The sequence below is a fragment of the Lampris incognitus genome, chromosome 18 (genome assembly GCF_029633865.1).
Source record: "Lampris incognitus isolate fLamInc1 chromosome 18, fLamInc1.hap2, whole genome shotgun sequence".
Lineage (NCBI taxonomy): Eukaryota > Metazoa > Chordata > Actinopteri > Lampriformes > Lampridae > Lampris > Lampris incognitus.
The window spans coordinates 2763451-2787819 of record NC_079228.1 but is presented as its reverse complement, the minus strand read 5'-3'; the positions used below and the strand labels follow the sequence as shown (position 1 = coordinate 2787819).

The window sequence follows — 24369 nt, the reverse complement described above, 5'->3', positions numbered from 1 at the left end:
AAACCGTGTGCGGTTCTGAGTCCCACACTTCTGGTAGATGGGACAGGTGATGTCCTTCTTGAAGCCAAGACAAAGCACCATGACATCAGTGTCCTCAGCTGTGATGATAACTGACTTTGAGCCCGCATTTGCTGCATGCAATGCATGCAGGAGCAGACGGGTGTCAGCTTCTTCATGTGTGGAGTGCAGTTCTGCTGCTTCCTCACACCCATCTTCTGTCAACTTGTAGCAGGTTTCCTCACAGGTCATGTACAACACCTTGCCATGCAGCATAGCTCTGTATCATGGGAGTTTCCACTCTTCCACCAGAAACTTGATGAGACTGGTCTTGTTGGAGGAACTGCACAGACATTTTCTCCACTGCTGGACGTGGTGTCCCCCTGCAAGATTCTTGTACTGGAGAGTGATGTCTCCACCCCGGTTCAGTCGTTCAGCATCTTTGATCGAAGTCTGGTGATAGACATCAAAAACAACATCAATCCTCCCACTCTGTGCTCCCTCATGGAGGACCTGGGTCAAGGCTGACTCTGCCACCTGTGCAAAGGTTTTGTTGTTGCCATTCATTTTTTGGACCAGGCTCATCCCATCAATGATGGAAGTAGATGGGATTGGGATGTCTTCTGCAGGAGATACATTCTTTTCAAGCTCTCTGGCAAGTGCAGCCTTGTTTGTTTTTCGTAAGGACCCATCAGCATTTGCCAGTGCCCATGGTAGTGGGCCCAATGGGTAGGCAAGGACATCCTTCAGATTCACCTTCCTGCTTTCAGCCACCAGGATCATGTGACTGAAAAGGTTTCTATCTGCCTTCAGAACCACATCCTGTGCTTTCTTTCCATGAGCTTGTTTTGTGCTGACATTGGAGAATGTTTTCAGACTTTGCTTGGTCATCTTGTCGTGGAATTTCACAGGTGGTGGGTCTGCATCTAACCTTGTTTGCTGGAATGCTTGGTAGGCCTCTTCTCCTTTCTCAAGAGCTCTCAAGAGATCTATGGTCACATCAGGTGGAGCCATGTTGCCAGTGGAGAGGCTAACCAAATCAATCTCATCAGGGGACATAGGATTGAGCCAGTTATTCTCCATAAGGTCCATGAGAGACTGGACATCTGCTTCATCTCTCTTGATCCTTGGACTCTTTAGATCTGGATGAGACCATTTGCACCTGCCTTGACCTGTCAGGTCTCTCAGCTGTCTGAGGTACATGCTTCTATACTCAGCTGTGAGATAATATTTGGTCACAGCTCCTGGCTTCAAGCTGAATCCCTTTGTCCCTCCAGCTGTTTGGGTGTCTTTGTTCACCGTTTCTTCTATAGCTTGGTCAACAGGGATTCGGCCAAAGGGATTGGTGGAGCCCAGTTGGACTGAGAAGCCTCCTTCCATAAATTCTGTGTACACATCTGGGTGTGTGATGGGCAGCTCAAACATCTGGGCGTAGTAGTAGGGGAAGTAGCGTGCATAATTCATCCTGTCATAAGCAAAGCACCATGGGATCATTGCTCGAATGCTAGCCAAGTGTAGCATCCAGTCTCCCTCTCTGGATGCTCGGATGAGCCCCAACAAGATTTCAACCATGTCCAAATAGGACATCCAGAAGTTCGAGAGGCTGCCATTTCCACCTCTAAGGAACTCACGGTAGACTTCAAATAGATCCATGATGCGTGTACAAGAGCTGTTCTCGAGGACCTCCTTCAAAGCATGTTGTGAGACTTCTTTCCCAAGGCTGTCAATGGTCTTCAGTGTCTCATTCAGGTGAACCATGTCATTCCTGTGAGTTTCTTCCAACCAGGACAGGAAACCATTCAAGGTCAGTCGCATGAGAGCCTCATACAGGAGCTTGTGTAGTCGCACTGCCCTGTTGTACTTGCGGCCATCCATAACACCAGCAATCGAGCCTTCTGCAATCATGCCAGACTCAATGCAGAGGTCTTTGAGTCCAGCATCTTGGAAACGCTTTCCTATTATTGCCAGCAGTGTGCAGATGGTGTGGAATACCCCAAGCCTAACGATGATATCATGGAACTTGTCATGGTGTTTCCATGTGATCTCGACAGCCTTGGCATACAGGGCTTGGTCAAAGACACAGACAATCTTCCTCAGGCCTAAGCACTGCAAGATGCTCAGTGACCGGTTAAGCACCTCGTTGACAGTAGACATTTGTGTCGCTGGAGCATTGATGGTAGGCAGATAGCCTATATTGTCGGGGATGACCGTCATCTCTCCTCGAGTCAGGATGTTGAAGCCTGTCCAGCTGCTGACTGACTGTTCTTCTTGTTGTGACATGCGTGCTAGGACCCAAAGAAGGTTTTTCTCTCTGGCAAGCTTAGTATTGGCTGCAGTATCGGCATCTGACTTTTTGCTTTGTGGTGGCCCTACCCGTTGTCCAGCATTGTAAGTTGGTAACATTGGTGGGGGTCCATCAATGCTTCTCTTCTTTGTTTTGGGACAAGTGGGCATGGGTTGGACAGGAAGTGGGTTGACTGGCTTTGCTTGCACAGCAATCCCATTGACTCTGTGAGATGTTCCCTCACCACTGACAGTTTCTTCAAGACGGTCGATATTGTCCCAGGCTAAAGTTGTGAATATGCCAGGATGGATGTTAGCTGGAAGGGCAATGCCACTCCCTGATGATGAGAGTTTCTGGAGACACAGGGCAGTGTTGATCTCTTCCATCTGTGAATAGGACACACTGTGACCAAGTCGGTTGAGGATGTTTATCAACTCTACATTTCCTGTCAACGATTTGACACTGAATGGCAGAACAATGTGCTTGGAAGGCTTGGTATTTCCACATGTCACTGCATATACTATGTCATGGCCAAATGACTGCAGAAGGCACTGCACTCTCTGGGATGCATGATCAGGATCATTTGAGCCTGTGAGTAGAGAGTACAGGAAGATAATGAGCGACTCTGGAATGGTAGGACATTCTGCTTCTGGTTTGACTTCAGGCGGCCAGGTTTGAGGAACATCTTGACTTTTAATGTCTGCTCTCAATTTGATGGCTGCTTTGGCTATAACATCTTGTGCACTGACACTTTTCAGGGTCTGCAGCTCCCTTTTGAGAGACTGATTTTCTTTGGCAAGTTCCCTCATGGACAAGTTATCGGGATACAGGAGGAATTTTCCTTTCTCATCAGGGAATATCTGCAAGGCTCCAGCAAACTCACTCTCCAGGTTTCGCCTTATGTGCTTCTTGGTTGATTCCTTGACTTGGGCAATGCCTTGGGAGTTCATTGAAGCTACCAGTCTAGAAGAGAGATCAGTCATTGTCATCACTTGATGATTGCCAAAAAGCTCCATCCTGATGAAGAGGAACAGCTCATTGTATGCCTTATTCACAGCAGCTTCATACTGGGCTGCAGCATCATCATCTTCATTGCTGGCAACCTCTCCTTTGGAAACCTCTTCTTTGGTGTAAAGTCTATAGCATGACCTGTGGTAGTGCCCTTCAGCTGCTACAAGGTCTCTACTCACAATGGCAAGGATTCTGCTGTCCCTTTTCTTTGTGGCTGCACTCCTGATCTTTGCATCAGCTCGCAGTTCTCGACACTGCACCAGTACTTCTCTCGTATTCTGTCTCTTGGAATATTTGCTGTTTTTCTGACAAAATATGCACTCTGCATCATAAGTCCTAGATGTACTTGGAGCATGTCGAGCTACTCTCTTAGATTGTTTCTCTTCAGCAGAGACACAACTTTTCTTTTCTTTTGCAAGGAGGCCATCAAGAATTTGCTTCATAGTGAAGATACTGCGACACTTTCTGTGGTAGTAGATTGCTGGAATCTGTCCCTCAGGAATGTCTTTTGCCAGTTTCAAAACTGGTGCATGATTTCGTATCTGAGCTGCCCTGAGCAGAGTTCTCCATGAGTCGACACTTTGTAGTGAAACCAGCTTATCTGTATCATCAGAACAGTGGATAATGCACTCCACCCGTGGGCGCTTTGGTATTGGGTAAAAACTTGCTTGTTCACCAGTGGCCATATTCAGTCAGTTTTCACCTGCCACATACAAACAAATACATGTAACTTAGGTGTATGAACACTACTAAAACAAAGTTTACTTTGCTTCACCAGCGTCATATTACCATTATTTATCTTACATAGCCACAAATAGATACATTACCTAGTTGCTATGCAACAGCTGTATTTTGTCCACATGAGGCCGCTAAAATCAACACAAGATGAACGTTCCTCGTAGCCACTTTAACTAATCATATTAACATGTACATTAAAAGAACATGCTAACATTATGGGAAATTAGCTTACAATCTTCTCCAGAGTGAGACAAGAAGATAGATACCAGTTTCCTCTATATGTGTTTAGTAGAAAGCTATCTGGCTGCACGTTAGCCTAGCTTAGCACAATGAATGGAAGTACACAGTACTGGTTATCCTTGGTTGTTGGCCAACTAAGAACTGTCCCAGAGTTTAAGCTAGGCTAATCAGTACAAGGGGTGTTGAAATGCTATATTTGTAAAAATCTGGGCAAATACACAATCGTGAGAGGCACAGAAACAGGTTTCCTGAAAGAAAAATGAAATAGCTGCTCATTTGGAAAGGTTATCATGTATTATTTTACTTCTGTTAGTGTACCAAATAAAATGGCACCAGTGAAGTTGTGTCACCTTGGGTGATATCGATATCTGGTCTGACCCATGGACTAACTGGCTTTGGTCTAGTTAGTTTCTTAGTAATAATGCCCTTCTAATTTAAGGTTCACAATCACCTCACACAATGAAATAGTATGGGTATATTATACATTTCCTGAATCTTTACAGTCCTGTGAGTATTCCAGTTTTTGTGTTTTGTGTCCCTGATATTCCTAGATGCCACAGGGCTAAAAGAAAGTATATAGTTTAGGCGAACATTGCAGAAAGATGTGTGTTATTGACGGGTTGAAGAGCTCAAGTGACCTCTATATTTGTGAGAAATATCCACAACAGGGCTTGAATGAAAGCTAAGAAGGTCCCCTTTAAAATGATACCAAAGACAATATTATAGAACATTGAAAAATGTCCTGACCATGAGGCTAAACCAGGATATGCACCAGCGTCTAAAATGCAATTTAGTTTAGCGGGTGGTTAACTTCATGAGCTGATAACTGTGATACAGCTGCCACTCAGGAATGGTTATCATACCAAAATATCATCTACAGACATGGATCCTTTCAAAAATTATAAGTAAGTTTTGCCACCTTGAGTGTACCGAAATAGGAAATTTTGGGCTCTGGCCCATGGACTAGCAGTATCCTTGACCTATGAAGATAATAACTTAGTGTGCGACCCCCCGAGATGGCGTTTTCAACCCGGGTGGCTTGCGGATCCTACAGTCATAGATTTCTTAGATAAGCAGATTGACCTGTATTTTGAATATAACAAGTCCCAGACTTCTGCTAGCACAAGGTGGGAGGCTTTCAAAGCCTTTATCAGGGGCCAAATCATTTCCTTCACTAGTTCCAAGAAAAAGGCTACACGACTTGAAATGAAGACATTAGATGAGGAAATTAAAAAACTGGAAACAGAAATATATAATAATAGAAATATACCTACAGATGTTCATACAAGACTGCTACTGCTTAGAGCACAGTACAATGAACTGGCAGCTAATAAAGCGGCTGCTGATTTAATGAGACTCAAACAGTCCTACTATGATCAGGGGGAAAAGCCCGGAAAACTTCTAGCATGGCGCATTAAACAACAACAAACAGAAAGGTCTATTAATTGTATTGAAGTCCCAAGTGGTAGAACTATGGTGGACCCGGCAGAGATTAATGAAGCCTTTAGAGACTTCTATGGGAAATTATACAGCTCTGAGTGCTCTCCTAATCTGGACACGCAAACACAATTCCTAGACAATCTTAATATTCCTAAAATTTCGGAAGAGGAAAGTAGAGTATTAAATCAAGATGTAACTGCATTGGAAATTGCAGAAGCAATTGGGTGTATGCAGGCTGGAAAATCAGCGGGTCCAGATGGCATCCCTATAGACATTTATAAAAAATTTCAAACCAAATTAATACCACCCCTCTTGGAGATGTTTCAGGAATCCTTTGAGAATGGTCTTCTCCCTACATCTATGAGGGGCGCCCTAATCACTTTACTCCCAAAACCGGGGAAACCAAATACAAAATGTGAAAATATGCGTCCAATTAGTCTCCTAAATTCTGACACAAAAATACTCTGTAAAATTCTTGCAAGAAGATTGGAGGATCTTCTACCTAGAGTAGTGGGAGAAGACCAGAACGGATTCATTCAAGGGAGACATGGTTTTCATAACGTTAGACGAGTGCTCAATATTTTATACAGTCAGAGGGAGGCGCCTGACACGGCCTTACTTTCACTCGATGCAGAGAAGGCCTTCGACCGTGTTGAATGGCCTTATCTGTTTGAGGTGTTAACACGATTTGGCCTTGGGGATACATTTATCAAATGGGTAAGATTGCTTTGTACAGGGCTTACTGCAGAAGTTTTGACGAATAGTAAGGTTTCTAAACCTTTTAACATTTGTAGAAGTTGCCCTCAAGGGAGCCCTTTATCGCCTTTCCTTTTATCCTAGCGATAGAACCATTTGCTATAGCGGTGAGGACACACAGCGATATTTATGGAATTCGAGAGGGACATCTGGAGCACAGGGTAGCACTCTTCGCCGATGATGTGATATTAATGCTTAAAAATCTGCATAGATCTATCCCAGCGCTCCTAAGCCTTATTGAATCATTTGGGAAAATATCTGGTTATAAAGTTAATTACTCCAAATCATCTATAATGTTACTGAATGAAACAGAGAGGAAGAATGGTCTTGTTTATGCTTCTACCTTCAACTCAACAGACACATTTACATATCTGGGAATAAAAATTGTCCCTGAGGTGAATAAGATTGCTCAGTCAAATTGTGAGCCCATCCTGGACGCTAGTATTGCTTCGATAGAGCGTTGGACATCCTTACCTATTTCAATGATCGGCAGGATTAATATCCTAAAGATGAATATACTTCCCAAATTTCTTTATTTGTTCCAGAATATCCCCCTACCCCCTCCTTCATCTTTGTTCACGAAAATCAAGAAACTGTTTACCAACTTTATTTGGCAAAATAAACGTCCTAGATTACATCTATCTTTACTTTATCTACCATATGATCGAGGAGGCCTGAAATGTCCAAATATCCAATGGTATTACTGGGCAGCACAATTAAGGTCGATTATGTTTTACTTCTCATCTGGAAGTCCCCCAGCTTGGATTGATCTGGAAGCCTGCTCTATTAAACCAGGCTTACCATTGCACCTGTATTTGTATTCAGCAGACCGTAAATATCTGAAGAAAAATACAGACAACCCTATAATATTGAATATGATTGATGTTTGGTTCGATGCTTGTAAGTATTTGAATATAAATATGTCCCGGTCACGCTTCAGTCCTATTTGGGGTAATGCCAATTTCAAACCAGGGCAAAATGATAGGGGATTTAAATTATGGGCTGAAAAGGGGTTAAGGAAAGTGCAAGACATGTACAGGGAGGAGGATGAAGTATTCATGTCCTTTGAGGAACTATCTATTAAGTATGACATTCCAAGGAATCATTTTCTCAAATATCTTCAGCTAAGGAGTTTTATATCATCCTGTCAAAGCCATTCATTAGACATTCCTACTATTTCTAGTATATTAGAAGTTGCAGTCACAAAACACTGCTATGATAAAGGTTTAATTTCAACTATGTATGACTTATTTGTATCTGGATCTGATGAATCATCAGAGACAAAACTGAGATGATGGGAGGGAGATATAGAGGAGGAAATATCTTTAGAAGAATGGAGTGAGGCATGTAAAGAGGCCCAGAGACAGACAGTTAGCAGCAACCTAAAGCTTCTACAGTATAAATGGCTGATGCGTACATATACTATAACTCCTGTTAAATTGCACAAGTTTAATGACAATATTCCTGATACCTGTATTAAGTGTAGTGAGGCAAGGGGGGCGCTGTTTCACTGTATATGGGAATGTGTGGAAGTGAAAACCTTCTGGGAAGATGTTGTTGATATGATTGATCAAATCTTGTCAAAGAAATTATCATTGAGTCCAAAGCTTTTTATTCTTGGTTTATATCCTACCACCCCACATCTACATAGCAATGAGTTCAGATGTATAGATATGTGTATATTACAAGCAAAACGTGTAATTGCTCTTAATTGGAAAAGTGTTGATGGACCAAGAATTGGTATGTGGGTTAAAGAAATGGCTTCAAACATGTCAATGGAAAAGATAATGTATATTGTTAGACGTAAACAAAGTGTTTTTGATAAAATCTGGGGATTGTTTCTGTACTTCCTAAGACGTAATACTAATGTTGGTAACTTGCTTCATCAAGAACAAGCTCTGGGGGAGTAGAACAACTCTATCTGACTGTTTATATGCGTAAAAGCAACTGGAAAAAAACCACACCCTCTAATCAGTCTGTGAAAGAAATTATTGCTATTATTATTTTATTTTATTATTTTTATTAATTGAATTTTTATCTTTATTATCTTCTTTAACCCTGCTTTGAATTGTATTACTTGTTATAGGGACAGGGTTATGGGGGGGGTAGGGTGAAAATGTTTGCTGCACTGTGCTATTACTTGTTTTGATGTAATTTGCAAACAAAATTCAATAAATATATTGCTTAAAAAAAAAAGAAGTGACGATGGCATATGAGTTGAAATACCGTGGGTCAACTGTCCAAAGTAACAGTTTGGAAAGAGTGCAGAAGAGAGGTGAAGAAGAGAGTGCAGGCAGAGTGGAGTTGGTGGAGAAGAGTGTAAGGTTGAGTTACGACAGAAGGTACCAGCAAGTGTTAAAGGGAAGGTTTACAAGATGGTTGTACCAGCTATGTTATATGTGTACCTGGGTGAGAAAAGGCTGGGTTTAGTACAGTTGTTAAATGCATGTAGTTTTACTGTGTCATTAGGGATTTGCTAATGTCTGAGGTTAGCATCCCGTCTGCCCTAAAAAAGAAGAAAAAAAAACTAAGCAAGTTTGATTGGAATGTACATGGGCGCACACGTGGCATAGCGAGTGTACAACCTATTCTGTATGACATATAAGAATGTTTTATTGGTTAATGTCAAATGTCAATACGGGCAAATCTTTATTGTTATTGGATGGGGGCGGGAGTAGACAGAACTTTAGGGAAGAAGAAGGAGAAGTTCTAGAGAGTTCGTGAGTGAAGGTCTGAAGTCAAGTGGCGTTCTACTGTCTGCAGTCTCCTCAGCATTGTCCTGTATTCGGCTTTAATTGTGGACTTGTTAGAGTCGACTCTTATACGTTGATCAAATGTGTAAATTGCAAGGTATGTTGAGTCAGATTATATTCAGAAGTTTAAGGTTGTGTATGTAAATTACCACTGTTAACTTCGTTTGCTAGCTCAGTCAGCTAACGTTAGCTGATTGCTCCCGATTAGCTTGGGTAGTTAGGCTAATCTAACCTTTACCTAAATGACGGCAGTGGTCATTCGAAATACGGTCTTTTACTGACAACATAAAGGAGTCGACTCGGTTTTATAGCACGTTTGAAAGACGTGTTTTATTTTCTGTACGACCCCGGTGTTCTTTACGAGTGTCTTGCTAGTCAGATATGTTAGAAAGTTACCTTATCTGTATCGGTTATACTCTGTCTTGTTTCGGTGAGCTTGTAGCTCGTGGGACTGAGCCATATACGGCAGTACAGCAACCCGGTCACGCGCACCGCGCATTAAGTTTCGTATACGGCAGTTCATCGCTGGATTTTGGTCATCGTTCCCGCTCTGTGCTAAGTGGGTGCGTACAGAGCTCTCCTGGACACGAGCAGAGTTTCCCTGCCATCATCGTTCCCGCTCTGTGCTACGTGAGCGCGTACAGAGCTCTCCTGGACACGAGCAGAGTTTTGTTGTAGGGTAATGTTATGCAGCCAACAGCTCCCCCTGGGGGTACGGATTGATGTATACTTGCCTTGTGTAACATGCCTCAGTTCTGTTATGGGCACAGCCGGTGAATACACGTTACTAAGGACACAGCCCGACTCTGTCTGTTATTCATATGCACCTACACCTTCAACATGGTGTCAGAAGCTGTATTGGAACCCAACGTGAGTCTTACGTTGCCTGTTGCTTGAACAGCGTGCGTTTATTTTTTTTTACTAAGCGTAGTTAGAAGTTTTAGTTAGCCTGCTAGCATTAGCATCGGGCCAAGACGACGGCTTCCAATATTCTGCCGCCGGAGCCCATGAAGATGACTGGGGATCTTCACTGCAACTGGGCTAGCTTTCCATCAGAGTTTGAGGATTATTTGCTTGCGACCGGGATCGACAAGGCAGAGAAGCCGGTGCAGGCAGCGACGCTCCGGAGGCTAATGGGGAAGGAATGCCTCCATGTTTACGTGCACAACCTGGGACTCACAGCGGAAGAGCAGAAAGACGCCGGAGCGATACTCGACAAACTGGGGGAATACTTTACACCTACCAAAAACGTCATCTTTGAGAGGTATGTTTTTGGCAACCTTAAACAAGAGGAAGGAGAATCTGTGGATGCTTTTGTCACGAGACTGAGAGAAAAGGCTGCCACATGTGAATATGGAGCTATAAGAGACGAGCTTATAAGGGACAGGCTTGTTCTGGGAACAACTGATGAGGGCGCCAGACGACGCATGCTGAGAGAAAAGGAGGTGAAGTTGGAGGGAGCTATTGACATTTGCCGTGCAGCGGAGGTGTTGGACAATAAGTTAAAATCCATGTCACTTAGCAGCTCTGTGACTGCGGAGAGCATCAATGTAGCACATGGACAGCGACCAGGACGGAGACCTACCAGCAGGCCATCCGAGCCCACCAACACATCTGCACAGCCACAGAGAGGCACAGGTGAATGCAAGTACTGTGGCACACCGCACAGACGGGGGCGAGACCTGTGCCCCGCATTTGGAAAGTCATGTCGCTTGTGTGGCACTGCTAATCACTTTGCCAAAGTATGCATGAAAAGAGGCCAGCAAGCACGTCAGTTGAACGCTGTGGATGACCCGCCGCTAGGGGACCCGGAGGACAGCGACCGCGATGAGAGGGATGTGTACACGGCTGAGAGCGTGGGGGCTGTGAACACTCAAAGGAAGAAGTGGTTTGTAAACCTGCCACTGCACAGAGGGGTCCAGAGGTGCCAGCTTGACTCTGACGTGATGAGCTTGAAAGACAAGATGAGACTGGCGACTAGAGCGCCTCTTCAGAAAAGTCTCACCAGGCCGAGACTCTACAACAGTGAGTGGATGAGCTCAATGGGCGTGTACAGCACACAGTGTGTCATCAGGGGCAAGACGCACAGACTGGACTTGGAGGTTGTGCGCACCAGCCAGAAGCACTTGCTTTCAGGGGAGACATGCGAGAGACTTGGCTTGATACGCTTCACCATTCCCGAAGAGCTGAATAAAGTGAAGCACTGCAAGACAGGTGAGCTAACCAAAGGCTGTCTCATTAACACTTACAATGACGTGTTCACCAGCCCAGTCGAGTCACTTCCGGGTGATGTTCACTTCGAGTTGGATAGCACTGTGGCCCCTGTCCAGTGTGCACCAAGAAATGTCCCGGTGGCCCTCAAGGCAGCTGTTAAGGCGCAGCTGGACCAATATGAAAAGGATGGACACTTAACCACAGTCACTCAGCCCACAGACTGGATTAGCAATCTGGTCATAGTGAAGAAGCCGGACAAATTGAGGCTTTGCATCGACCCCAAGCCACTTAACCGAGCCCTGAAAAGGTCCCATTACCTCATGCCCACTTTAGATGATGTGCTGTACAAGCTGCCTAAGACACGTGTCTTCACCCTGGTGGATGCGTGCGACGCATTCTTGCAGTGTCGCCTTGATGAGGAGAGCAGCCTGATGACAACGTTCTGGACGCCGTGGGGTAGAAAGCGATGGCTGAAGCTCCCTTTTGGCGTGTCAGTCGCACCAGAGCTGTACCAGAGGAAACAACACGAGCTGCTGGCCGGTTTGAAAGGAATTGAGCCCATAGCCGATGACATCCTCATAGTTGGCTGTGGGGACACGGAGGAGGAGGCCGTTCACGACCACGACGCAAACCTCATTGCTCTGATGGACAGATGCAGGAAAGCGAAGCTGAGGCTGAGCATAAAAAAGCTGCAGTTTCGTGTGAGGGAGGTCCGCTTCCACGGCCACATACTGTCGGCGGAGGGCCTCAAAGCTGATCCCGAGAAGGTCAGGGCAGTCCTGGACATGCCAAACCCCACGGATGCAAAAGGCATTCAGCGGTGTGTTGGCTTCGTTAACTATTTATCGAGGTTCATGCCCCGCTTGTCAGAGGTGTGTGAACCGCTGAGAAGGTTGCTGGACAAAGATGTGCTGTGGCACTGGTTGCCCAAACATGATGCTGCTATGAAAGAAATCAAGACGCTGGTCACAGCGGTGCCAGTACTACGTTATTATGATGTCAGCAAGTCAGTCACCATACAGAGCGACTCCAGTCAGACCGGTTTGGGCTGCTGCCTGCTTCAGGGGGGACAGCCGGTCGCGTTCGCCTCCCGCGCGCTGAACCAGATGGAGCAAAACTACGCACAGACTGACAAGGAGTGCCTGAGCATCGTATTCGCTTGTCAATGCTTCCACTACTACCTATATATGGGAGGGGTGATGTGACTGCAGAGACCGACCACCGCCCTCTGGTGTCAATCTTCACTAAGCCCCTTCTCAGTGCACCAAAGCGCCTTCAAAGCATGCTCCTCACACTTCAGAACTACTGCCTCTCGGTGATGTACAAGCCAGGCCCTGAAATGTACATAAGTGACACGCTCAGCAGAGCCACCACCCCGCCACAGAGAACGGACACTCAGTACAGACGTGAAATGGTCTGCAGCCTGCAGCAGGTGCAGTACGACACGGCAGCCATTCAGCAAGCAGACTATCTAAACGTCACCAGCCAACGCCTCGCACAGATTCGAAAACACACAGAGGAGGATGTGTGTCTTCAAACACTCAAGTCGGTCGTGCTGGAGGGATGGCCAGAACACAAAGAGGAGAGCCCCATAGCCATCAGAGAATACTGGGCCATCAGAGATGAAATAAGCCCACAGGACGGTGTGCTTTTTAGGACCCAGCGTGTCATCATTCCGAAAGCTATGCGTCCTGAGATGCTGAAACGGATCCACTACAACCACGTGGGGGGTGAGGCTTGTTATAGACAGGCCCAGGATACTCTCTACTGGCCAAATATGCAGGGGGAAATCAAAGACTATGTGCAGCAGTGCTCAGTGTGTAACGAGTATGCACACGAGCAACAGAAAGAGACTATGATGTCACACCCGCTCCCCACACGTCCCTGGCAGCTGGTGAGCATGGACTTGTTCAGCTACGCAAGGCAGGACTTCCTGCTCATGGTGGATCACTATTCAGACTTCTGGGAGATTGATCTACTCCCAGACCTGTCGGCAGAAACGACCATCCGAAGGTGCAAGGCGCAGTTTGCACGGTACGGTATCCCTGACCGGGTCATTTCCGACTGCGGAGGTCAGTTTGATTGTGGAGAGTTTCGGGCGTTTGCGAGGGAGTGGGCCTTCGAACATGTCATGTCCTCCCCGAGACACCCAAAAGCTAACAGCAATGCAGAGTCTGCAGTGAAGATTGTGAAAGGCCTATGCAGAAAAGCAGACCGGGCCGACGAAGACCCCTGGAAGGCTTTTCTACACTGGAGAAACACGCCCACTGAGGACATGCGCTGCAGCCCAGCACAACGGCTGATGTCACGGAGGCTGAGAACTCTTCTCCCTGTGGCCGACCAGCTGCAAGCACCTCAGGTCATCACTGGGGTCACAGACAAGCTGAGGGTGAAGCATCAGGCAGCGAAGCTGACATATGACAGAACTGCGAGGGATCTGCCAGAGCTAAACGTCGGCCAGCCTGTCAGGATGAAACCAATCCCGGGTGACAGGACAGGCCGATGGAGGAGAGGAGTATGCTGCAGCAGGTGGGACCGCGGTCCTATCTCGTCAACGTGGAGGGGACCACGTATCGTCCCAACAGGGTTGATCTGCGACCAGCAGAGGGCGCCCCTCCACAGCCGTCAGCCCACACAGAACGGCCACCGGAGCAGCCTGTGGGCGCGTGTGCAGCTGAAGGGGGCCATGTGGGCGGGGGCAGCATGGAGGAAGTCGTCAGCAGCCCTGTAATGTCTCCAAGGTCGTCAGCCCCGAGGTCGCCGCCATCTCCCCAACAGGCTGTGACCACACCATGCCGTGAGTTACAGGGCCGGGCCTTCTCCCGGAGCGGGAGGCAGATTAAGCCTCCAGAAAGACTTGACCTCTAGGTCATACACTGTGCTGAGATTGACACACACACACACTCACAGGCACACACACACTCACACTCACACTCACACTCACACGCACACACACACACACACACACACACACACACACACACTCACATGCGGGACAATGGACATTGTTTAAAACACACACACACTGGACTGTGGACATTCAATAAAAAAAATAAAAATAAAAAAACAACCAAAACTGTGATGTTAACTTATAATGTTCTTCTTCAGTGGTTTTGTGGATGCTCTGGTGCTGCCATGATGTTATTGTTCTGCAAAGGTTCTGGTTGATATGGACTTGTTGTCTCTTCTTGATGCACTATTTCCATTGCACTATTTAATATTGGGATATGAGCACTAATGTTCTAATGGCTAATACTATCCATTATATTGTTTGGTATTGTATTCTACGAAAGGAAGGGAGATGTTGTAGGGTAATGTTATGCAGCCAACAGCTCCCCCTGGGGGCACGGATTTATGTCTACTTGCCTTGTGTAACATGCCTCAGTTCTATTATGGGCACAGCCGGTGAATACACCTTACTAAGAGACACAGCCCGACTCTGTCTGTTTCTATATGCGCCTACACTTGCAACAAGTTTCCCTGCCATCATTGTTCCCGCTCTGTGCTACGTGGGCGCGTACAGAGCTCTCCTGGCCACAAGGCGGCACTACTTGTCCCACACGACCACCCGCGGACATTGGTAAGTACAGTCTCATTCGGCTCTGAAGGGGCCCATTGTAAGTAGCCACGACCAGGCCTGCACCGTGTATTGGTTTGTGCGGCTTTTGGGGTTATTTTATTTGTGTTATAAAATCCCACCACTATTGTTACATTTGTGATACTGAGCAAAAGGTATGTTGTGTTTTGCTTTATTTGGGGGTGTACTCACAGCTAGTGTCATGTTGTCCACTAAATAGATATAATACTACTACCATAATCCTGGTCTCGCTCTATACAAATTCTTTCTCACTCTATGCTATAACACTTAGAATATATATATATATATATATATATATATATATATATATATATATATATATATATATATATATATATATATATATATATATATATATATCGACTCCTGTATTTTCACAATGTGTGTCTGGTGTGTGTCTGTGTGAGAGTCTATAAACGGCCAAACTAAAGCACTTGGGGCCTTGATTCTTTTTGGAGGTTATTGGGGATGATCGGGGGCACCTATAAAAAATAGCAGAAAATTAAAATTATGCATAACATGCGGAATATGCATAAAATATGTGGAATCCCTTCAGAATCCTGAGCAGTTCAACAAGATGGCGGCTCTGGCTACGTCACACCTCGGCTCTTTCCGCCGTCCGCACAAACCTCGCGTTCTTAGCGGCTTGCTGGACGGCGGCCGGGCGGAGACCGCGAGCAGCGTAAAGCGACCGTGAAAATAAGCCACAACGTCACAGTCGCATTTGCATGGGTCGAGCACGGGCGTATATGGCGGCTGTCACGTGAAGTGAACTCAATAAAGTTTTCTGTTTTTCAATGTAAATCAGCGCGTGCGGGCGGTTCGGGTTTTGGCGGGTCTGACGAACAATAAAGTTGTCCGCTGTTGCGCCCGTGAAGTGTCCGCGTGTCTTATGTGATGAATCACATTTAAAGGCCCAAACGTACTCGGGCGGAACGCACGCGGAGCGGATTCCACGAGGAATGTCCGCAGTCATTTGGGCTTCCGTAGTCGAGCGCACTTCCGCGTTGTAGTTTCCTGTAAAACCGTCCGTGAAACACTACATTACCCACAATGCTTGTGTGTTGTTTACACTCTTCTGTCATGGCGTCCGACACTGACGACGAGGAAGACATGCTCTTGCCTGCTGGCTCTACAAGACAATACACTGAAGAGACGATGGTGTGTATCCTCTCTGTGACGTGTCGTACAGGTGTGGCTACTTTCCCACCTTCTACTCACATATTTTCGGAATGTGTGTGTGTGTGGTGTTAGTGTGTGTGTGTGTGCGTGTGTGTGTGTGTGTGTGTGTGTGTGTGTGTGTGTGTGTGTGTGTGTGTGTGTGTGTGTGTGTGTGTGTGCGTGTGTGTGTGTGTGTTAGTGTAGATAGCGGGACCGAAAACTAAAGCATTTATGATCCTAATTTCTTTTGCAGGTGGTAGGTATTGTTCCAGAGAGGACCAGAAAAATAGCAGAAGATTAAAATATAATTATAATAATTGTGCATAATTATGCAAAATACGCATTTTCTAAAAATGGCTAAAAAACCACTTTTCTCGGCATTTCAAGTGATTCTGAGCATTTCGGGGGAGGGAGTTGGAGTGTGGGGGGGTTAGGGGCAGGGGGAAGGCGGTTAGCTGGCAGGATGAAGAGGAGGGATTTAGACGGGTGGATAGCTAATAAACGTCATGATCACCGCAACTTGGTTGCGGGTCACTTACTAATATATATATATTAGATAATTTTCCCATCTCAAAAGCACTGGTATACTTGGGACGCACCAAGGTATTGGTCTTTCAACTATTGACTGGAGTCACATTATTCTTTATTTGCATTTCCCTTTTTGTGGTATTTGACATAACTGATAATTGTGCGCCTTTTGCATTGCTGCTGTCACAACTTTACTTTATTCACATTCCTAAATTCAATACAACACCTGTTTATATAAGGAGGTTGTCTGGTCCAGTTATTTCATCTGAATAATAAGTTGAGTTCATTAAGCATAGTTTTGCTGGGTATAGTTAACTCTTATTCAGAGTAGTATTTGTATACGAACCTGTAGCCCAACCTTCCTAGTTTATTCCCTTTCACGGCGTCTAGAGACACAGAGTAGGGGGTGTGCGCTACTTATGGTTTGGAGACAGTGGCACTGATGACAAGACAGGAGGCGGAGCTGGAGGTGGCAGAGTTGAAGATGCTAAGATTTTCATTGGGAGTGATGAAGAAGGACAGGATTACGAAGCAGTATATTAGAGGGACAGCTCAGGTTGGACGGTTTGGAGACAAAGCAAGAGAGACAAGATGGAGATGGCTTGGACATGTGTGGAGGAGAGATGCTGGGTATACTGGGAGAAGGATGCTGAATATGGAGCTACCAGGGAAGAGGAGAAGAGGAAGGCCAAAGAGGAGGGTTATGGATGTGGTGAGGGAAGACATGCAGGTGGCTGGTGTGACAGAGGAAGATGCAGAGGACGGGAAGAAATGGATGATCCGCTGTGGCGCCCCCTAACGGGAGCAGCCGAAAATAGTAGTAGTAGAATGTTGGAATACCCTCTAGTGGACAGAACATATAACAACCACATGCTGATCGTGCCATTTGCAATGCATAAGCCTGTGTATACAGTGTATACGTACATAGTAAATAATAATAGGCTGAATTTGAGTATTAATTCAAATATTAAAAATAATTAGGAATGACATTTAAATGGGATTATAGAGGAAGATTGATAAGACACATTAGGCAAACTGACTTGATAAATCAGTGCTTCATCTAAACCTAACTTACCTGGGAGCAGTTTGTCTGGTCCAAACCTGGTCCTGGGGTTTAGTGGAGCAGTGTTACATGTCTTTTCAACATTCCCTTTGTCCACATCTTGGCTTCTAGGTAGACAAATATTACCAGTCATTATTGCATGGTTTTTTTTATGTTTTCATATCTGCTACAATAATGACTTCTTGCACATACACAAACTCAAATTGCAACTTGCAAAAATTCAGAAGCAACATATGTCCATGCTAGATTGTACAATTCTTTATATGACAATTTAGGCAAGGCCTAACTTGTTCCAATATGTATATCTAGGTAAGGTGATTTTCAGCTGTAAGTCAGGGGGCTCAACTCAAAGTTGGTGACGACATGTCGCAGGGCCCCTGGGGCATTCTGCCGCGTCTTCTTCTTCTTCTTCTTTCAGCTTGTTCCCTGTTTCTCAGCGGTCGCAACAGCAGACAGTTTCCATCAGTACCCTGTGAGGGCCCAGCACCAATGGTGGCCGTTGCGACCGGGATTTCCCTCCTACCTAAAACGACCATGGGACGTCAAAATGGTGGTCGGTTTTTAAACTCCATATTCTGTCAGGATGAATCCACAGTTGAGATATTAATGCACTGCAAATGCATTAATATCTCATTAATATCTCTTGGTATGTCTGTTATGAAATTAGCCGTGTTGAGATATGACACCAGCGTATTAGTATGACTATGTGTTACTGTGTACTATTATTTTGTTTACGACTTTGTTTGTCCACAAGTGGGCGGTGTTGCGCTTGCATGCGCGGATTGATTACGTCACTGAGACGCCGTTCATTTTCTTCATCTCCCCAAACGACCGAATAAACGGAGGCTGCATTTTTCCCTCCAGCAGAAGTTCGGTAGTCAGTACGATTCTTTATAACGGTTTAATAATCTACTTCATCTGCGCAGAGATAGACATAAAGTATTAGTCTAGTCTTCTAACAGGTTATGGGCCCAGATAACGTTGGATTATTGAGTGGTTTGATAAAAGAAGTACACAAAGTGTGATAACCTCGGATGGCGGGATGCGCGCAGGTTAGCACGGAGTAGCAAGTTAGCAAGTGTGAAGCTAGTTAGCATCGAGAGAAGCTATCGGGAAGCTAACGGAACGCTAAGCTAAGCTAACGCTACCTAGGGAGATGGAGCGAAAGAAGAGCAGGTGGCCCACATTCAACGGACAGGCCGATGAGTATGAACTGTGGGAAGAGCGAATGCTCTGTTGCATGCATGGTGTGGGGCTGAAAACCACCATCCTTACCGAGCCCGCGGGACCTTTGACAGTGGAAGAGCAGGCCCTAGACGGAACGCGGACGCCTACTGCGCATTGGCGCCTTTATTGGACAACACAAGCTTGGGACTGATCTTCAGAGAAACGAAGAACAACGGTAGAGAGAGTCTACGGGTGTTGCGGGAACATTACATTGGTAAGGGCAGACCCCGGATTGTCACTCTGTATGTAACATTGACTGGGCTAAAGAAAGCTGATAATGAGACGATCACCGAATACATTATCCGAGCTGAACAAATCATTACGGCTCTCAAAGGGGTGGGAGAAGCACCGAGTGAGGGACTAATGATGGTCATGGTGATGAGGGGGTTACCCGAGAGATATAAGCCATTCACTCTAATGGTGACACATGGCGACAGTGAGTTGACATTGGGACAATTTAAGGCCAAATTGAGAAACTTTGTGGCGACAGAAGATGTAGCTAATGCTACAGCATCGGACGAGACGTCCGAGAGGGTGATGAAGGCCCACGCAGCGCCTAAGAAAAAGCCAGTGAAACGCTGTGAGGGAGAAGATGATCAAACGGTGTGCTGGCGATGCGGTGACAAAGGCCATCGGAAATCGGACTGTTCACGCAGCGTGTGGTGCAGCTTCTGCCGGGTCAAGGGTCACACGGACAAAGTGTGCAAGAAGAAGGACCGCGCTGATGGAGCCAGGTGTGCACGCGAGCAAGGTGGCGGCGGTGGTGGTGGTCACGGAGCAGGTCGAGGTCAGGGACCGGGGAATGCTGCAGAAGAAGAGAACTACATCTTCAGAGGGCAGGCTGGAGAGACCAGCTCAGCAGGACCAGGACGACGGCAACAGTTCAAACCAGGATTGATTGTGGACTGTGGGGCTTCTTCCCACATAGTCAATGATAAGAAGAAGTTCAAGAGCTTTGACAGCTCGTTCGAGCCAGAGAAACACTGCATGGAGCTGGCGGACGGTAAGCGCACCTTTGGTGTGGTGCAGGGCAGGGGAGATGCTACGGTATGTCTGCTCGACAGTGAGGGGCGACGGTGTAGAGTGACACTGCGGAACGCACTATATATTCCATCGTACCCCCAAGAGCTCTTCTCTGTGAAGTCTGCGACAGCACACGGAGCCAGTGTGTTCTTCGAAGAGGGCAGAGATGCCCTGATGTCACCGGATGGTACCAGGTTTGACATTTTTGTACAGGGGAAAATGTACTATTTGCAAACTGAATGTGTTGTTGAAAAGTGCCATGTGAGCCATGATATAGAAACTTGGCATGAGATAATGGGCCACTGCAACTATGATGATATCATAAAGCTACAGGATATCACTGATGGTATGCATATAAAGGGTAAAGTGTGTAAACCTGACAAAGAGTGTGCAGTATGCATAGAAGGGAAGTTTACCCAAAACAGGAACAGGAAATCTACAGACAAAGCCAAGACACCACTGGAGTTGGTAAACACTGATTTAGCCGGTCCTGTGGTAAACGAGTCCATTAATGGTTTCAGGTACATGCAATCATTTACAGATGTGTGCACAGGGGCTGTATGTGTTTATTTCTTAAAAACAAAGAGTGACACAGTGCAAGCGACCGAGAAATTTCTGGCAGATGTAGCTCCCTATGGGACAGTGAAATGCATAAGGTCAGATAATGGAACTGAGTTTACAGGCAAGGAGTTTCAAACCCTGTTGAGACGGAACAAAATAAGACATGAGACGTCCTGCCCATACTCTCCCCATCAAAATGGCGTTGCAGAGAGAGAAGCACGCAAACTATTCGAGATGGCAAGGTGTATGCTAATGGATAGTGGTCTACCAAAGAGCCTCTGGCATTATGCTGTACAGGAGGCAGCCCACACCAGAAACAGATGCTTCAACAAGCACACAGACACTACGCCAAACACGGCAATGACAGGAAAAAAGTGCAACATGGCTAGAATGCAAAAGTTCGGGACAGAATGCTATGCTTACCAGCAGGACAAGGGAAAGTTAGATTCTAGATGTGAGAGGAGGCGTTTTGTAGGACACGACAAGAACAGCCCGGACTACCTAGTCTACTACCCTGACCAAGAGAAAGTACAGAAACACAGACTAGTTAAGTTTGTACACAAGGAAACTAGTGAAAATTATACTCAGACACCAGGTCTGCACCCAGAAGACTGGGTAAGAGAGAGAAAGTCTGTTGAGACAGCTGCAACTCAGCCTAGAGTACAGACTGACGGTACACAGTCAGCACCCAAGGATGATGACGAGGAGCACCCAAGGGTGACGTCACAAGCCTCAGCCAGTGGGAGGTACCCCCAAAGGGAACGCAACCCTCCGAGATACCTGATTGACTATAGTCAGGGCGACAGTGATGACAGCTCACTCACTACTATAGATTATGCATACAGGGCAGTGTGCGGTGTCCCTCTGACCTTTAAAGAGGCCATGGAATCGCCAGAATCAGAAAAGTGGTCCAGGGCAATGGACGAGGAAATGGAGTCTCTAAGAGACAACAAAACATTCACCCTTACGAAATTGCCAGAGGGCAAGAAAACAGTGGGAGGAAGGTGGGTGTATGCGATAAAGACAGATATAGACGGACACGACAAGTACAAGGCTAGATTTGTAGCAAAGGGATATAGCCAGAGAGCTGGGGTGGATTATGGGGAGACATTTTCGCCGACAGCCAACCTAATAAGTGTTCGAGTGCTTCTACAGAAGGTGGCTCAGTATGACTTGATTTTACACCAGATGGATGTAAAGACGGCCTATCTTCATGCCCCCATAGACTATGACATATACATAGAACAACCTGAGGGTTATATTGACAAGGGAGAAAAACTAGTGTGTAAACTAGAGAAGTCAATCTACGGCCTCAAGCAGTCTGGCCGCAATTGTAACTTACTGTTAGATGAGTGTTTGACAGGTGATGGTTTTACACAAAACCAATCAGACCATTGTGTGTACTCCAAGGAGTCACAGGAAAGGATGTCATTGGTGTATTGCCCTACAGACGAAATGGTTGCGGGTGTAATGACGAAGCCCGCATCCAAGGTAAAACTGAAGATATTTGCTAAGGCAATGTTTGGTGTGTGAAATGTGAGTGGTATGGGCTATACCAAGTTTTATTTTTATTTTTGTTCTATGAATAAGAAAAGGTATACAGTAAGCTCATGATTCATAAGTGGGAGTGTTGAGATATGACACCAGCGTATTTGTATGACTATGTGTTACTGTGTACTATTATTTTGTTTACGACTTTGTTTGTCCACAAGTGGGCGGTGTTGCGCTTGCATGCGCGGATTGATTACGTCACTGAGACGCCGTTCATTTTCTTCATCTCCCCAAACTACCGAATAAACGGAGGCTACATTTATCCCTCCAGCAGAAGTTCGGTAGTCAGTACGATTCTTTATAACGGTTTAATAATCCACTTCATCTGCGCAGAGATAGACATAAAGTATTGGTCTAGTCTTCTAACAAACCGACACCGAAATTAACATTTTAACAACTTATTATACTATTTTTGAACAATTTAAACTTCAGAGACACATGGCTGAACTTGAATAGCAAAATTGAAAAAGTGAAAATATTACCTGAAAAACAAAACCGAAAACACATATTGCTGATCTAACAAACGTAACAAGGCCTATAAAACATGAAATGTAAAAAAAAAAGAACTGAATGTGGTGGACACGTATTGGGGACAGAATTCAACCCAGGAACTAAGGGTTAAGTCATGGTTGCCCTGGCAGGTTAACGCAGGGTTAAGTTATGGTTGTCCAGCCAGTTTTCTGATTATTCTTGCCACCTCCGCTCAGTCGAGCTGTGGTTTGGTTGCTCTCTGATTTACCGTGGATTAAAGAAAGTTGCCTACACGGCTAAAGTGTGAACCTACGGTCTTCTCCGTTCCTTCGGCTCTACACTGGTGACCCCGACGTCGGTTTTCGGATAAGTTTTCTGAAACCACACACATTATGGCTACGAACGCCGTTGCAATTAAACTGCCGGAGTTTTGGGAGTCTTCCGCGGCTACATGGTTCGCGCAGGCTGAGGCACAGTTCGCGCTCAGAGACATAACAGCAGACGAGACCAGGTACTACTACGTAGTGGCAGCGCTGGGGTGCGCTACGGCTTCCAGGATAAGCGGTTTCATCAACAACCCACCGGCCGATGGTAAATACGCCGCACTTAAACATCTCCTCCTTGAAACTTTTGAACTGTCAACAACGGAGAGAGCACGTCGCCTCTTCGCAATTCAGGGCTTGGGAGATGGCAAACCATCGGAGCTAATGAGCAGGATGTTAAACCTACTGGGTCAAGAAAAGCCATGTTTCCTGTTTATGGAGCTGTTTCTGCGCAACATGCCGCCCCACGTCCAGACTGCGCTCGCTAACTCCACCATCACTGATCCCCGTGAGCTGGCAAAGGAGGCTGACCGATTCTTCGTCGCTACACAACGTTCCTCCCATGCCGGGGTGCTGGCTCCTACCTTCACTGGCCCCCCGCCGACATCGCGGGCGTGGCCCGACGGTGGCGCCACAGCATCAGACCGCTACAAGCCCTCTGGACTCTGTATGTACCACGCTCGATTTGGTGCGAAAGCTAAACGGTGCCGTTCCCCCTGCAACTACAGGCCGACGGGAAACGAGAGGGCCAACACTCAGTAGTGGCCATGAGTGTTGGCGATACGAGCAGGCTACTCTTCATCCTCGACACCATCTCCGGTCGGCGATTTCTTTGTGACACGGGCGCACAGAGAAGCGTGCTCCCTGCTACTGACGTCGACATCATGGGCGGGGAGCGGGGCCCCCAGTTGGCGACGGCTGACGGCAGCCCTATCCACACCTACGGCGTGCGGTCTGTAGAACTGTGTTTTGGTGGACAACGTTTCACGTGGGAGTTCGTCATGGCCAATGTAACGCTTCCCCTCCTCGGAGCTGATTTTTTGTGCGCTTACGGTTTGCTAGTGGACATTCAGAACAGCCGTCTGGTCGATGCCTTAACCTTCTCCTCCTTCGCATGTACGCGGAGGGAAGCGGCCTATGCAGGTCTAGCCAACTCTCTCTCAGAGGCAGACAAGTTCACCCGCCTCCTCGCTGAGTTCCCTGACCTCACCCAGCCTACCTTCTCTGCACCCACCGCTAAGCATGGGGTGGAGCATCACATTGCTACGAAGGGGCCCCCGGTCTACGCCAGAGCCAGGCGTCTCGACCCCGCCAAACTCGCCATTGCCAAGTCTGAGTTCGAGCACCTGGAACGCATGGGGATCATCCGCCGCTCTGACAGCCCGTGGGCGTCCCCACTCCACATCGTCGCTAAGCCTGATGGAGGTTGG

At 46.4% G+C, this 24369-nt stretch overlaps 1 protein-coding gene across 1 annotated transcript in view; it reads right to left on the bottom strand.

Moving 5' to 3' along the window:
• The window catches only part of sema4ab (sema domain, immunoglobulin domain (Ig), transmembrane domain (TM) and short cytoplasmic domain, (semaphorin) 4Ab), a 375735-nt gene that overhangs the window by 12259 nt on the left and 339107 nt on the right, over positions 1-24369 (bottom strand). The window contains exon 13 of the mRNA XM_056298286.1: positions 17796-17890. Within this exon, the coding sequence (XP_056154261.1) occupies positions 17796-17890 (95 nt within the window). The remainder of the gene's footprint in view (positions 1-17795; positions 17891-24369) is intronic.